The 16470-nt window shown below is 37.6% G+C and overlaps 1 protein-coding gene across 1 annotated transcript; it reads right to left on the reverse strand.

Annotated features, from left to right (window-relative positions):
* Positions 1-1709: 1709 nt before the first annotated feature.
* LOC111787554 (uncharacterized) lies at positions 1710-14927 on the reverse strand. The gene is made up of 3 exons (XM_023667559.2): positions 14550-14927; positions 11719-11799; positions 1710-2390 (listed from the first exon to the last, which is right to left on the reverse strand). Exons 1-3 carry the CDS (start codon positions 14706-14708, stop codon positions 1971-1973), a joined length of 660 nt encoding a protein of 219 aa, XP_023523327.1. The 5' UTR covers positions 14709-14927; the 3' UTR covers positions 1710-1970.
* Positions 14928-16470: the final 1543 nt, after the last annotated feature.

Below are 16470 nucleotides of genomic sequence, written 5' to 3' on the forward strand. Positions count from 1 at the left end.
TGTTAGATGACGGTTGCATGCAGACTCTGTTATTTTCCATGACCCATTATGATGATAAGTCTAGGGATTTGTGGTTAGAAGTGACAAGTCACTTAGTCTAGACCTAGCTCCCCTAGGAACCTAACAGATTACCACAACAACGAAGTACCTTAGGAGCGTTCTTAGGCTGCTAGTTGTGTGAACGATATTTATAACTTCGTGGGAGGGTCAAGGGTTCCTAATTAGTTCTTATTGCTCCTAGCCATTTCGCATGGGAAATGTACCCACCACATCATATAGCTCATTAGCTGCATGGAAATGGGTTGGGTCGCGTCCCCCATAGGGAGACTATATGGGCTTAGGAGGTACTTAGCACACCCCCTAGGCTAGATACCATGTAGTCTCAGATAGCCCGACAGAGGTAGCGCCTCATAGAGAGAAACCGGTCATTACAGCTCAACACAAGGAACTCTTAGGTATCAAATGAAAGGACGGAGAACTAGTGAAGCTTTGAGGAGCAAGTCCCAAGGAACTAAGACCAGAACCAGACGTCCTAGAGCCAATTAGGAGACTAGGAATTTTGTTAATCTTAGGATGCGATGAGAGCGTATAAGTAGGTGGCTTACTGAGTATAATTTTTATACTCATCCTTGCTATGTTTTCCTTTTTCAGGAGCGCGAGGGTTGGTCAAGGGCGGACGTAATCAGAGATGGGGATTCTCATAGAGGAATGCGTTGTCCCGGGGCGTCAGTCCAATCTTTATTTTGTATTTGAATTTTCATATTTTGTTTCCAAACTGTTTAACTGTTTTTATTGTCGTTGAAATAAATGAGTTTGCTTTATTGCGTTTTCAAATGTTTTCATTTCATTCATGTATCGTTTTAAGTCACGACTCATAATAAAATATTGAGTCATGATACAAAGACTATGCCAACCGAGAACTTTCAAGTTGCACTAATACTTCATGATGCCACTTCAAGCATTGATATGTCATTTTTCTTCACTTCATTTCTACATATTTATAAAGAGTCTATCCATAGGATTGATTAATATTTGAGACCTTCCAAACATCCACCCATCCATCCACGTAATCTCGAGACATGAACCTTTTCCTGTTCACGCCGAGTTATTTGTACATACCATGTTAAAGCCTAACCCTATGACAGCAACATCTAACCCATAGAAAAGGATACACTCAATCAAATTAAACCTTAGACTAAGACAATTATGGCAATATTTATATTTTTATCTTCTATTAGAGTTTGATGTGTGGAGTTAATGTGCATAAAAACCGGAGAGAAGGAGAAAATAATGCAACAATTAAAAGCAACTCAATTGGATGAAACCAAAGTTTGATTATCTTTCTTCGAAATTTCCTTCCAATTTTAATTTCATTAAATAAATTAAACCTTAGACTCAAATAATTAGTAAGCACAATTTATACTTTCCATAAAGCTTTGCTTCTTTGAATTTTCTATCAAAATCAGACAAAAAAAAAAAAAAAAAAAAAAAAAAAAAAAAAAAAAGAAAAAGAAGGGTCATTTTCATCATCGCTTTGTTATCCATAGAATTCATTTATTATTTTCATATCACAATTTCCTTTTCAAATAAACAATTTATGTTTCACTTTCAACGACTTTAAATCAGTCGCCCACTTCACAGCAAACTTCATTATATTGTGGTGTGACTCTTCAAATTATCATGACCTAGCTTTTTGAAGATCCACACACTTCGCCAATCTACAGAGATAGTATTGAATTCGAAAAAAGGGGAGCAAACCTCTGTTTGAAACAACATGATATACGTAAAAAAACAACGGTATTGGCAATTTCAAGTTATTTTTTTTAAGGTTCTATATAAAGAAACCCTTTACAGATAGAAGACCTAAAGAATTTCCAACAAAGAAAGTAAAGGCCATTGGTAGAGCTAGGAAATCATGCATGTTCTCACCTGCCTCACATAACATAGCACCTGTTTGGCAGTCTTCCAAATTAGTAACGTGAGTCATGTGCAGGACTATCGGCATGCATGTCCATGGATGAGTCATTAGAGCTGATTGAATTAGGGTCCACATTCTGGTGCTGAAGAAAGTTGGGATCATTGTTTCGAGGAGCTCCGTTTTCTCCCGACATCCCATTGTTCGGGTAGTGAGCTTCCTGAGCAATGTGATACTGTTGTAAACTCCGACGAATGGGGCTTGACAGTGCGTTTGAGAAGACTGAACTTTTGGAATGATTATCAGAGTGCTCTGTTCGACTTCCTTGTCCGGTGGTTGCTTGCCCACAAAGACCTGATGAAGCAGGAAAGCTCGAGTTTGTAAACTGCATTGTTGGTTGAACATGCTGTTGTTGTTGGTGGACTGCGACTCTTGGGGACATCGACGGTTCTTCTCCACAGTAATCCAACTCATTCTGCAAGTTTCGAATTCAGAAAACTCAGATCAGTTAAAGAGAAAATCAGGCAAGACCTTCGCTTAATTCATTAAACTCTCTCACAAACACAAACTACAGCTGTTCATATATATTTTTTAATTTCTCTACGAGCAATCCATTGAACTCTATTACAAATGCTAACATCTTATTCAACAATTTCTCTCCCAAAGAGAAGAATTTTATGTAATTCATTTCCTATGTCCCTCCAAAATGGGTGTTCAAGCTCAAGTTACACATGATTGAAACTTGTAGTAAAAGACTAAGGATAATAATGGTTGTTTTAGGCTGAAGCGAGTATAGCCTAACGGTAGTTGACATGTATCCTCAACTAAGAAGTTAAAGGTTTGAACCCCTAAATATTGTTAATTCGGAAAAAAATTTCACTAATCATTTTTATTAATTCCAAATTTATCACTAATCATTTTTATTTTCATTAGTAATTTGCCTATGTCCTTCCTTTCTGAAGGGGAGGGTGTTCAAGCAACCAAAAGACTGACATCTACAAGGTAAAGTTAATACTGCAGTTTCAGAATATTATCACTACTCATTTCTCGGATTCAAGTTTTATCTACTGCAGCATCATCACACTACTATACAACTTTTATTTTATGGAAAACAAACAGAATCAGAGGGGAATCCAACCCCCAGGACATAAACCAAGGAGTTACATAAATAACATTCTTCAGTTTGCCACCAATAAGCTAGTTTGTAACTAAAATAACAAAAGAAAGAAAAGAAGGAAAGAAAGTAAACTCCAACACGAGTAAACAAAAAAAGTACAAGGTATCAAAATCCCTGGTCAATAGCATTCCTCCACCAAAAACTTGGCAGGGTTTTGAAATCGCACTACCAAGAAGCATAGTAAGAACAATTTTCATACTTTCTCAAAATACCCCTCGATTAACTAAACTATTTATTCCAAAAAGTTAAATGATACAACTAGTATATATGTGATCCCAAAAAATGTTTTCGAAACAAAGATTTTATTGAGCAAAATGAAAGAAAAATAAAAGCACACAACAAGCCGAACAACAAAAAGGAGTCCAAGAACTGACTACAAAAATGCTCCAATCCAACAAAATCAAACCAAGCTCATAATTACAAAAAAGGTCGAATATCTAAAACCCACAAAACACATGAAGTCTTGTCACCTCCCAAACCACATCACAAGACCGCTCAACCTCTCTAAAGGGGCCTATTATTCTGCTCAAACCAAGTAACAAAATGAAAAAGAAACTAGTGTGCCACAAAACGAAACACTTCGTCCACCAAAATGAAACAATCTCTATTCAAAGCTAAACATACCTAAACGAATTCAACCATCAAATTCAAAGACACAGTGCAATTGTCAATTCCGTAACAAGTGATTCGTATCAATAAGAGGGCGTTGAAACCCCACAACGAAAAGAAAGGATCAGAAAATAGAATAGATGCCACATAATGCACCTTCTTACCCAAAATACAATATAATTGCGGACGCACAGAGTAGCTTATTAACCAACAATCCACGCAAAATTACACACTCACAACAATACCCCAACAAAACATCTAATAAATGGAGAAAAATAAGGAAGCCTAGAGGAATTAGATTGTTTAGAGGTGATTTGCAGGACTATTGGCACCACAAACAGCAACCCACACAAAAGGGTGTAGAGATTGCCACAATCCATGGTGTGATTGTGTCTTCAAGAAAGTCATCAATGACGATAACTAGTTTAAGTGGGGGAAATGTCACAATCATCCTAGGAAGAGAGTAGGTTGTAACCCTCACACAGAGACAGATAAGGCAGCGACCTTCAAGTGGCATCCATCCGACCATGTGAAACCAAGATGAGGCATATGAAAGATGGATGCAACAAGTAGACAAGAGGGAAAAGATAAGCTTGATAAAGGACCAAATAGGGTCTCAGGCCTAAACCTCAAAAGTTGGAGTTCTCGAAGGAGTTTGGGCATGCGGCTCTCGAGTTAAGTCCGTCCATACGAAAGATGAAACCTTGCCAAATTTGGCGTCAATCAAACATTGGATGGACACCCCACAAGACCGTATGACCATTTACCAAAATCATGTATACTCCTACCAGGCTAAAAATGCCTCAAGGAAAGGCATGGTGTCAGCTCTCCACCACCCCTAGGCCCCGTGGCCTAAGCAAGCTACCCTATGACACATACATGTGTCAGTGTGGGCAAGCATTGTGAGACGAGTATCTCGAGCGACTTCCTTTGAAATGGGTCTTTCAAGGACAATGTCAGACTACATGGGTGTTTTGACATTGTGCCCTCACCCATGTGTCGGAGGTTTGTATATGCACTCACTAACCAATACAGAATCCGAAAGTGATTTAGCATGGACATGGGAGGATCCAATGCCATGATAGAACCTGGATGGATGAATGTTGAAAAATGTCTGATGACATGAACGACACATGGGTCAGTTCTCAATAGTATGTTCGAGCAAGCTACGATGGTTGATGACATCCTAGGACTTAGAATGACATCATAATACGTGGACCGTATTGTTGGGAACCAAGATGATAAAATAAGATGCAATGTTGCATATGAGAGACTTTGGCAACTTGGCCTATTGTAGAGACCGGCCAAATAAAGTCACAGACAATTGAATATGCTCGCATACGAGGCGTGTGTGGCCAAATAAGCCTAGATTTTGCATTATTTGTGGGTTGGCAAAGGAAAACCTCGCCTAAGGTCTAACAAAGCCACAAAGTCAAATGAAAAATGTATATGGGGCTTGGGGTTCTCCTTAAGGCTTGTCATGTGCATGTCAAAATCATGATGTCACACGGTTGAAAATGTTCGACCGTGACACAAATCATACCTACTTACAATAACTTTATGCCAAAAGTATCCAAAAGAAACATCACAACCATTTTGCCAACAAAGCCTCATTACATAACCTTAATTTCCCAAACTCTAGACCATGCAACTCCACAAGCTTAACCACCAATTCCCAGTTGACAAGATGAGACCCACCCACCCACCTCAACCCTTCTTTACAAGAAATTGCTCAGAACTCTCTCTATTCTCCCTCTAACGAAGACTAGAACCTTGAGTAGCGATAATAAATAAATGAAACCTCACTCAAAACTAACTCGATAAAAGTGAGCCTTCCTCCTTGGGGAAAGAAACCTTCCTCCAAGTAGACAATTGTTTCTGGATCTTATCTAAGACAGAATTCCAAAACACCTAGCTCCTCATTTACGACCAAGCAAAAGCCCAAGATACTTCTTAGATGGAAGGTGGCTCACCTCACAACTAACCATGGACACCCAAACACTTATCTTAGAAGGGCCGCAATTCACGTCTATGACTAAACTTTTGCCCCTACTAGTCTTAGGGATAGAAAATCACTTCAAAGAACAATAAGAAACCATTATGATTTACAAAGAAATTATCCTTCCTCGAACATAATAATAGGAAGTGATTAGCAAACTAAAGGCGAGACAAGTGAACGAACTCCTTACCTACCTCTTAAAGCCCTCAACCATCCCCTTCTCCACACCTAACGATACAAGCCTACTAAAAATGTCCACAACTAGGATGAAGAGAAAGGGCAAGAGAGGATCCCCTTGATGAGCTCCTTAGAAGTAAAAATCTTCCCTCTAGGTTTCCTATTAGCAAAGATGGAAAATTTGCAAACCTAATGCAATTCCACATCCATGCTCCATATAAACTTAAAACCTATCTTTCCCAGACCTTATCTAAGAAGTGCCAATCCACACATGGTCATTAGCTCTTCCAAAATCAATCTTGAAAATCACCACTTTCTCCTTTCTTTCTTTGCCTATAAGCATCCATGACTTCATTAGCAATCAACACTTTGTCTAAGATTTTCCTTTTCGCAATGAAGGCGGTTTGATAAATGGAAATAGTGCTATAAGGACTTTCCTCAATCTATCCACCAAGGTTTAAGCAGTAGCTTGTAACTAGGCTAATAGGCCTAAAGTCTTTCACTTTGTTAGATTCTCTTTCTTAGGGATAAGGCACACATAAGTCTTACTCACCCCAGCGTTGAAAACGACTCATACAAAAGTCACAAAAAACTTTCCACACATCCTCTTTGATACATTCACCAATTATATTAAGAAAAAGCCATAATAAATCCATCTAGCCTATGGGACCTATTCCCATAAAAGCCAAATACCACACAAATTTCCTCCAAAATAAATAGGGGCCTCTAACTCAACCCAATCCTTTCCCAAAATGGGGCACCAGTCTATCCCTTCCAAGAAAGGTCAAAGGGTTGGTGGAGGTGCATAAAGATTAAAGAAGAAAGAAACGGTCCTCAACCTCCCTGCCCTCCTTCACAACCACTCCATTGTCCTTCTCCAAGAACTAATTCTTGTTCCTCCCTCTCGCCATGATGTGGAAGTAGGAGGAGTTTTCATCTCACTCTTTGGCTCACTTTTTCAAGCTAGTACCCTCCCTTCTAATAAAAACTACAGATTCTCCTCTTTTCCATCCTCAACTCCGTCATCAAGTTCCCCACCTTCTCCAACCTATCTAACAGCCTAATCCTTTCCACAATCTCTATTTTCCTCTTCAAAATATCACCAAAAATTGCAAAGTTCCCATCCATTAGAATTCTTTTGTGGTAAGAGGGAGGAGTTTTCCTTTCCCTCTTTAGCCCATTTAACCTTCGACTTTTGTCTCAACCTAGTATCCTCCTTCCTAATAAAAACTACAAATTCTCCTCTATCAACCCTCAACTCCCTCGTCAGGTTCCCCATCTCCTCCAACCTATCTTACGCCCAAATCCTTCCAAAATATCCATTTTACTTTTCTTAATATCACTACAAATTGCAAGATTCTCATCCTTCAGGATTCCTTTAGGGGTCCTAAGCTTATTCAAGAGCTGAAAACCTTACACTTTCCTTCTATCCTAACACTCCATCCCAACAAGATGGACGCTTTAAAATGAGGGTCGGACAGCCAAATATTCTCAAACCTAAATGGACTCGAACACAAGAAATCCTCTTAGAATCAAGATTGACATGCCAACGACCAAATGCAAACCTCAGGCCCAATACCTATTTAGGATTAGGAAAGGAATCCAACTAGCCTTTAGTCCACAAAAATCTATCAAGCCTCCAACTCACTACCCCTTCTTTTCCATTCAACCAAGTAAACTTTCCAGTCACTAGGGGGAAACCTAACACACTACTTAATAAGACTAAGGAAGCCCCTCGTAAATTTCAAGACTTTTTCCCATTACACATTTCCGACAAGTACCTCATCACATTAAAGTTTTCAACCAAACACCAATGCTCCCTACATAGACCAAAGAGGCCTCCCAGCTTCTCCAAACAGTCCTTTCTCCCCTTAGGAATAAGAGGGCCATCAACCCTCCACCCACCCTACCCCCAAATTGAAAAAACAAAGGCCACAAATAAAGCTAAAGTTAGGTGAGCCAATGATGGGGACAACAATATGGCATTTTTCCACTGTTTGGTGAATGGTAGAAGAAGAATCTTATTGATTCTTTTGAGAATGATCAGGGAGCTGGTTGGGGGAAGGTGGAAATTTAGGAGAAAATACTTCCACTTTTCTCTTGATTATATGACCTAGTGCTAGCAATAGGCCCTTTGTTGAAGTTTTAGATTGGTCCCCCAACTCAAAGGCTGAAAAGTTGATTCTAGATGGTCCTTTCTCGTGGGAAGAAATAAGAAATGTTGTCTTTGAGTGCGATAGGAATAAAGCACATCGACCCTAAGAGAATTTTTATGGGTTTCATTCAAGATAATTTGGAGGGCATTAAGGCTTGACCTTGAAAGGTGTTCAAGGATTTTTTTTTTAGAGGGGCATTCTTGCAAGATCTCAAAATTATACTTTTGTTTGCCTCATTCCCAAGAAAGAGAGGGGAGTGAAGGTTAAGGACTTCATACCCATCATTATGATCACAAGTGTCTATAAGATAGCTTTGTGATAAACCTTTCAAGCGCATCCCTACAAAATCCCCACCCCACTCGATCCTTGCCTTTCAAAAAAAAAAAGAGACATTCTTGTATTAAAGGTTTCTAATGCCACTACGTAACAATTACGAATTGAGTTCCACACCACTTGAACCCAACACAAAGCATTGATCGTTCTCTACCATCTGAAGAATGGGTCACCATTTGACCTCTAAACAATGCACCCAACAAAACTATCTCACTCATGCCACCTGACTTTGATTCAACAAAACCCTCTAAGACACAAAGACTTACCTTACAAATCTCTTCAATCTCCACCTTCTTACCAAACACCCTCAGCATGAGAGTATTACCTATTTTGATTCTCATGAGGCAAGACATGCATCCAAATAAATAAAGATATGTCAATAAATTATTGTATAATCCAAAAAATGTGGTTTTCCTTCTTTGGACAACACAGAAGACCAACACTATTTTGAATTTCTTTATGACACTTGATTTTCAAAATCAACTTACGGAATGAATTTGAAGACTTCCTCTCCTTTATTAAGATTGTGTAGGGATTGAACTACGAGACTCCCCAACACATCAAGTAACCAAAGTCTCTCATCTACAAGAAAAAAGGGCTGGGAAAGACCAAATCACTCAACCAAATTTAGGCATTCTTTAAAATTAAGTGCTCTCCTAAAACTGAAATTCCACCAAACGCTTCCATTATCTCATATGGAAGAAATGTAGGTGGCTTGCTCATACCATGAATCATTCTAAAATTTCACATGAGAACCATTTCCAGCTATTTACACAAACTTTGAGCTAAGAAATATTTCAATTTCAAAATGGTGACTATATGGCTTCTAGAGCTAGCATAAGAACACCATCCAGACGTGCAAGTTGATAGTCAGTACTAATAACCTTATACCATCAGTTCATAAGTTCATAGATCTTTGTTGAATGCCCAAACCACCAAGAGAACACCTTTCCAATTTACAAGATGAGCATCACCTTCCCTCTGGGCCTTATGGCAAAGATGATAATGTCCTAGTTAATTGAAAATGACCGTATGGTTTAAACGATGAGAAGACGAGTAATTCAAGGGCTACTTCTAGTCCAACTTCGAAAAGTGGCTCAAGTCAAGGGGCTATTAGTTCTTCAGCTATAGTGATGCAAGCAAGAGAATCTGTCCTAAAAGATGGCAACACCTCAAAGGCATCTAACAGAAATCAAATTACAAATAAAAAAATAGAAAAAGATTTGTATCAAATGGGAGGAATGATTCTACCCTAATGTCTGAAGGAGTTGCAAGTAATGGTGTTGCTAGATGGGGCAGAAGATTTGAAAGTGGAATCAATAATCGTGAAGAACGTGAAATACCAAGCATTAAATGGATAACAGAGTAGTCTTTCTTCCAAGTATAATGGAGATGGTAGCTTCAACAAGTCTATTTTTTATTTTAGAGACATGAAGTGTAGGATTGAAAACAACGGAAACCTGGATAGACGACTAAGAAGTTCAAACATTATCGGTAGAATGTTGCATAACCTAAAGGTCATCATGATGAAAAAGACCAACTAACTTCTGTAGCTAATCATACAAAAGAGAAGAATTCAACTCAACATCTTTGGTCATAAAATGTTCAAATGGCAAAGTAAAGCTTTCAGCCAAAAGAGAATCACTGAACTTAAAAAATTAAAAATTGACAAGTCCCAATGATCGGTGCTTGGAGGATCTAAAAGATAATATCCTTAAAATGAAGAGAAAGTTTCAAACTTGGATTCTAGGAGTAGTACAATCAATAAAACTAGAAGTCTAGGAAGAGATACTGACCCAATCTCCAAAATGTTGACCAATTGCTTAAAACACAAGAACATTTTCACTAGAGCAATATGAATATCCTTTCAAGAGTTGTGAGCTAGCAATTTAGAAACCACCAAGATAGAATTGAAGTTCATTTTCACTTCTTTTTCTTTCATCACCTAAAATGTAAAAACATCTCCTCTTTTGTATCACTTACTGTGTAACTTCAGAGGAGTTGATTATCGTTGACTAGTTCCAACGGTAACATTTCTTGTTCTTCAACATGATTTGTAACAATAAAAGGCAAATGATGGAGGTGGCTGATTTTCGTATGAAGTAGGAGTATATTTAACCTTTATAAGATTTCTCCATAAAACTACCAACCTCTCTTTTCAACAACGGGTACTTACAATTTCTTTCTACCTCTAGAAGGTGGCCAAACTACACATTCAAGTTTCTATCCTTGAGGAGATCTAAACATGGCCAAACAAATAGTTCGGAGACAACTGTAACTAGATTACGAAAGATGAGTGCATCGAATTTTGCAACAGTTCAATCAAAAGAGTTTCTAATCCAAAACAAATGAGAGACAAAAGGAGACTTTTCTGCTTGTTCTTTATGTCCTCACAAAACCCATGTCATTTTCATACCATATGCAAAAATAAAGGTTATAGGTACAACTCACCAACTCTATAGAAATGGCGTGGCGACGACAGAACATAAAGAGGTAGGGAAAGGATAGGTTAGGTGATGGGAGGAAGAGAAATGGAAGAAAAAAAAAAGGATGTGGAGCGGCAATCAAAGGTATGTTGTTCAATCTTCCACTGGCCTTGGAATTTGGCTTCTAGAGTTTGGTAGAGGGGCTAATTACAACAATTTTTGTCGATGTCCAAAAGACAACATCTTGAATGCAAGCTAAACAAAACCTTGCTAGATGGATATTCAACCACAAGTGGGTATTCCTTGTGTGGGAATTTGTTATGCTACAAAGGATGGAACATTCCATTTTTTCCCCCACCACTCCTTGGCTTTTGAATGAATTTCATATAAGCCCAGTAGGAGGTTATCAGGGTGCACTCGAAACATATGAATGGCTTGCATGGAAGGTGAGAAAAATCAGTCTCATCTCTAAGTTTGTTCTCTTTGTTATTAATTTGTTGATTCAAAAGTTTTGCAGCTGCCTGTCTCTTGGCCTCAACTTGGAACTCTCTACCAAAGCCTTTCGCTGGATTTTATCATTTGGATTGTTTTTTATTTCCTTCTTCATAGTTTATTTTCATTGTTGGGTTATGCTCTTTTGTTTCTTCTTTAAAATATACCAGATAGACCAGGGGTCCAGGTTAGACAATAGAAATATATAATTATCCTACATAAAAAGCTAGATTGTGTTCAACTTATGTTATCAACTCTAGTCAAGGTGCCTCTTCAGTAATTTTGTATTCAAGTTCTGTCGTACTCTTTTTCTCTAGAGGGAGGATGTAAGTTTTTTTGAAACTATTCAAAAAAAGCCCATCTGGAAATAGCTAATCTCAAACTGACTCAAATGTTCAAACAAAGATGCAAATGAAAGAAAAATGTCATCCCACCCGTATGTAATTGAGTACATCAGCTGTTGTCACTCTAGATCCACCTTCTTGTTGTCTAAACATCCACTGATAAAGCTTCTCCTGAAAACAGCATCACGTGAGGCAATAAATGTCAATAAAACAGAATAACATCTTTTTGTGAAGATATGTATCACACAAGCAACAATAAAACTAAGGAAGATATTGCAAACTTGCCTATGCTTTTAAAACAATAATCAAATTTCTCATTGATACATAAAAAGAAACAAATGCTTAACGATACAACCTCACATAAAGCAAACAACACAAGGGAGACAAGATAATTCAAAACAAATGAGCCAAGGAAAGTACTTGTCTTCAAAAAAGAAATCCTAGGTACCATTAAAGCCCCAAAAAGTGTCACTGATTTCTCCAAGCAAGACTTGCCCCAAACAAAGAGTTGGAATTTGTACCTTCTACAGCGAGGAGAACAAAGGGGCATTAGGTCCAAGTAAGGAAACACTAAAAATATGGCTAAAGCTAGAGTCAGTATATGAGCACATAGCTTAAGGAATCATTATAAGGGCTAAGTCTAACGAGAGCCTATAAGTAGGCTGCTTACGGAGTATTTTATACTCATCCCATCTTATTCATTATTTTTCAAATGAAGTGTAGACCACAGTCGACGGTGGGAGTGTGTGGAGCCGTGCAACTGCAGGAGGTGCCCTTTAGATCGAGTCGTCTTCCTTTCTTGTCATCTTACTACTTTTAAATGTTGTTTTTGTGTATGATTGATAAACTATTTTGAATTGACTCTGCAGATACTATTTTGTACTTTTATTAAATTTTATGTCAGTCCTCAATGCATTTTAAATTTCCTTGTAAACACTATTTGGTACCCACTGAAAAAGGCTGTGGCACAACCATACGTACTAACAATGATCCTATGCCATAAAGCATTTGGTTCTCCAAAGAAACTCTATAATCATATAGACAATTGAAACCCACTACGAAATCTCAAATTACCAATGCCTAAACCCTCAACCTCCAAAGGCCTCGAGACCACTTCCCACCTAACCAAGTGAGACCCTTGTATTGGGTATTGAATTGTCTCTTTCAGGTATGATTTAGGGAGTATGAAAAATTAAACTGCACCCTATCTCCTCTCCGTTGTTCATATATCAAATTTGATGAAGCATCTGATGTTAGTATGACAGTGAGAAATCTAAGGCATAGTTAGTTGATACAAAGATCGATAAATTTTGTATTAAAGACTCTTTTGTTGAAGCATTTAACATTCTTTATTCATAAAATGAATTTAGTTGATGTTTTGCAATCTCCAACATCATTAGCAAAGTATTCTTCAATTCCTCCCACATTTCATTCCTGTATTGAGGTTTGTGGATTCACGTGGAAGAAATTACTCCTCAGACACCACAAATTAAAAATCTAATTGTGTTTCACTCACTCATTTTCATTATCCAACAATGAAAATTACGTCTTGCAAATCCAGAGGCTTTGGGGCTGTTTTTTCTTTTATTGTTCATGTTTCCTTGAAGATAGTTTTCATGTTCAATTTTTTATTCCTTTAGGAGTTAAAAGGTTGTCGATTATTTTATGAAGCCTTTCTGGAAGATTACTGGGCTGTTTATTCTGGTGGTTTATAGTTTTGTGCGATTGGAGCCATTTGAGTTGGTTCTCGATTATCATATCTTCTCTCCTTTTCACAATTTGACTTTAGATCTAATGTGCAACCAGTATTGTTCTCAATTGTCAGATCTCTTCCTTCCTCCATCAGTCTCTTTTGCTTGAAGCATATCATTCTGGACTTTTATTCAATGTTTTGATTGGATAATTATTTTAGGCTCTTTGTTGAAGAGGATTTAGTATTATTTTGATTTTTATTTACATCCTTCTTTGTAATCCTTCTTAGTTGTTTCTTCTCATGCTTATTCTTGACCTTTATTTTGATGTTTTGCTTCGATAATTATTTTAAGCTCTTTTTTGAAGAGGATTTAGTATTATTTTGATTGTAATGTATATCCTTCTTTGAAAGGTAATCCTTCTTAGTTGTTTCTTTTCATTCTTTTGTGGAGATTTGTATCTTCTGAGCATAAGTATTTTTCATTATTTCAAAAAAAAAAAAAAAAAAAAAAAAATGGTGGTTGAAGAGGAGGTGTCAAATCAACCATTCAATTATAAGTACCAGCAGTAGGCTTATCCCCAATAAGCTTTGTAAACAGACCTAGATTTTCTATTCACGAAATCAGGGATTGGTTTCATTTCACATTATAAATCCATTCACCTATGTCTTGCATCCTTTTATAGCGAATACAATAGCACCCTGTTCTGCTACGCCAACCATCAAACATCACCTAATAACGAAGGATAGTCACGAAATACTCAAAAGCAAAACAAAAGGACAACATAGAAACATATTCTCTACCTTTACCGCAATTTAACATAAAAAGATCATCATCGCGATGTATGAACGATATATATTCTCTACCTAGAAACAAATGCTACAAGGCAAAACAATCAAGGATGAAAGCAGAATGGCCAAACAGACAGACGAATATGGGCATCAATACTATCATCGTATTTCAAAATCGAATGCTCAGATTTTTAAGCAGAAATACGTACGAAATATACTACCTAAATTCTCAGAATACATGAAACTACCCGAAATCGCAAAAATAAAGCCTCAAAACAAATACAGATGACAATACAGACAACCACAAACCACGTCGAATAGAATGAATTTCAAGTACACAAAAGAGAGACAGGAAAACATGATAAAATCAGAAAGGGGGGGAAAGGATGGGAACAGGGGAAGATTCAATGGGGGGGAAAAAACAGACGAAATTCCAGACCATGGCGTGACGTTCTCCGGCTTGGAAAGAAAGCTTCTGGTGGTTCATGGCCTGGGTATAAAGCTGGGAGAGAGAGTTGGCCGCACTGCAAAAGGAGGCGTACATGGTCCGATCTACCTCGTCGAGGCTGGTAGCGATGGATTTCCGCTTCTTGGCCATGGCGGAGGGGATTAATCTTGTGGTCCGGTGAGTGAAGGGGGTGATTCCGGCGGGTATGGGGGATTTCGTTCTCAGAGTGAAGATGAAGATTTTGGGAGGATAGGGATTTGGGGGAGGCGAAGGCCAAGGGGGGACTGGTGAGAGACTCGGGATGCTTGCATTCCTTCCGTATAGAAGAGAGCTGTCAGGTTGAGTGGAGGAAAAGGACTTATGGTAGCTATCGTGGCAATGCTGTGCATATGATTATTTCTTTTATACGCCCTCATCTTCATGTAACGCCAATTTGTTTCAAAATCAACTATATTATTAAATTTTCTAAACTTAAAAAAAAAAAAAAAAATTACAAATTTAATTTCAAAAACCATACGTCTAATGGATTCTTAAATTTTTTAAAATTTTGAATAGACCGAGAACCTTAAAGGTATGTGTCATTTCGCTCGTTTTGGACAAATTTGATGGTTGAATTAAATACCTTGATTATGAGGGGTAAGTTTCCTCGATTTCCACTAATCATTTATTTGATTCTGCTTTTAGCTAACGTTCGCTTCCACGTCTCATAGATTGTCAAACCAATCACTTCGACTTGACTTGTCAGTTTAGTTTGATTTTTACATATCTCGAGTTTGAAAGAATTTTACCTCAAAAGTTTTAAGTTCTTACCCACAAATAGCCTTCTTTGATCTCGAGTTCGGGTTCACTCCTAAAATCAACTTGGTAGACCGCTCAATTTCTCTTTGGCTCAAATTGCTACTTCACGTTACGATTTTGAGTTTGAAGATGCCCAGATCAACACGAGTAATCTTTTGTGGTCAAATGGCGCTCATGATCCTAGGGTGTAAGGTCTATTGAAGCATATAAACCTGGATCAACATGTAAACTGCACTAGTTGTAGTGTCCTAATCTTAACTGAGAGCTTTCTCATGCATGCTTTGCTAGGGGGATATTCCTATCAATCACGTAAGCATATCCATAATATAAACTTCACCTTAGTCATATATGGGAGATGAGGAGGTCTATTGGGTTCCTAGGTGGCTTAACGCGGACTTCTTGCTCCAAGTTGCTCTGTTTTGACTCATCGAGTCTTTCTCCTCTTACTATCACTCATGATCCTAGGTGCTTAGTCTAACACTATTACTCTTTTGATTTTCATATTTTCTTCAACATAATTCCTATCAACATGATTTCTTCACAAAAGTCGTAAATTTTAACCCACCGACACATATGTATTTTTCTGTCATTTATTATCAACTACAGACTAAAATAAACGCATTTAAAGATTGTCAAAAACTAAAAACTTACCAATCTTGCAGTTCCTTCGTGAATCTTGTTCAAATTTTTTCCAAAAACAACCTACATAAAAACTAAAACCTAGTTTTTCCTCGATTCTTAATAGATTTGAACAAATTGAAAGCTCAGATTGATATTCTCAATCTTCTAAACATTTCTTGGGAAAGAACTCCGACTAGATTTCAACTCCAAACGGCTGTTTGGAGCGGATTTCAACTTTCTCTCTCTAACTCTCTCCCAAAACCCTAACTTTTCTTTTCCCTCCCTTTTTTCTTTCCATTTTCTTATTCTTTCTTTTCCCCATTTATTAACTCTCTAATTAGGGTTCTAACAAGCCCCTAGTTAGGCAAGGTAGGTCAAAATGACTAATTTACCCCTCGAAATTGATTTTAACCAAATTTCCCAATTTTTTTTTAGCCGAAATTTTTCTAAGCAATTTTCTCTTTCATCTCATCATCAAACTAGACCTATGTGG

The sequence above is a fragment of the Cucurbita pepo genome, chromosome 2 (assembly GCF_057944985.1).
Source record: "Cucurbita pepo subsp. pepo isolate OVF chromosome 2, ASM5794498v1, whole genome shotgun sequence".
Classification (NCBI taxonomy): domain Eukaryota; kingdom Viridiplantae; phylum Streptophyta; class Magnoliopsida; order Cucurbitales; family Cucurbitaceae; genus Cucurbita; species Cucurbita pepo.

Excerpts from the sequence above, each read along its gene's own strand:
- LOC111787554 (XM_023667559.2), bottom strand. The coding sequence starts at position 14,708 with ATGGCCAAGAAGCGGAAATCCATCGCTACCAGCCTCGACGAGGTAGAT. Across the intron at positions 11,800-14,549 it reads CCGGAGAACGTCACGCCATG|GAGAAGCTTTATCAGTGGAT; the intron begins GTCTGGAATTTC and ends TGCTGTTTTCAG. Across the intron at positions 2,391-11,718 it reads ATGTACTCAATTACATACGG|AATGAGTTGGATTACTGTGG; the intron begins GTGGGATGACAT and ends CGAAACTTGCAG.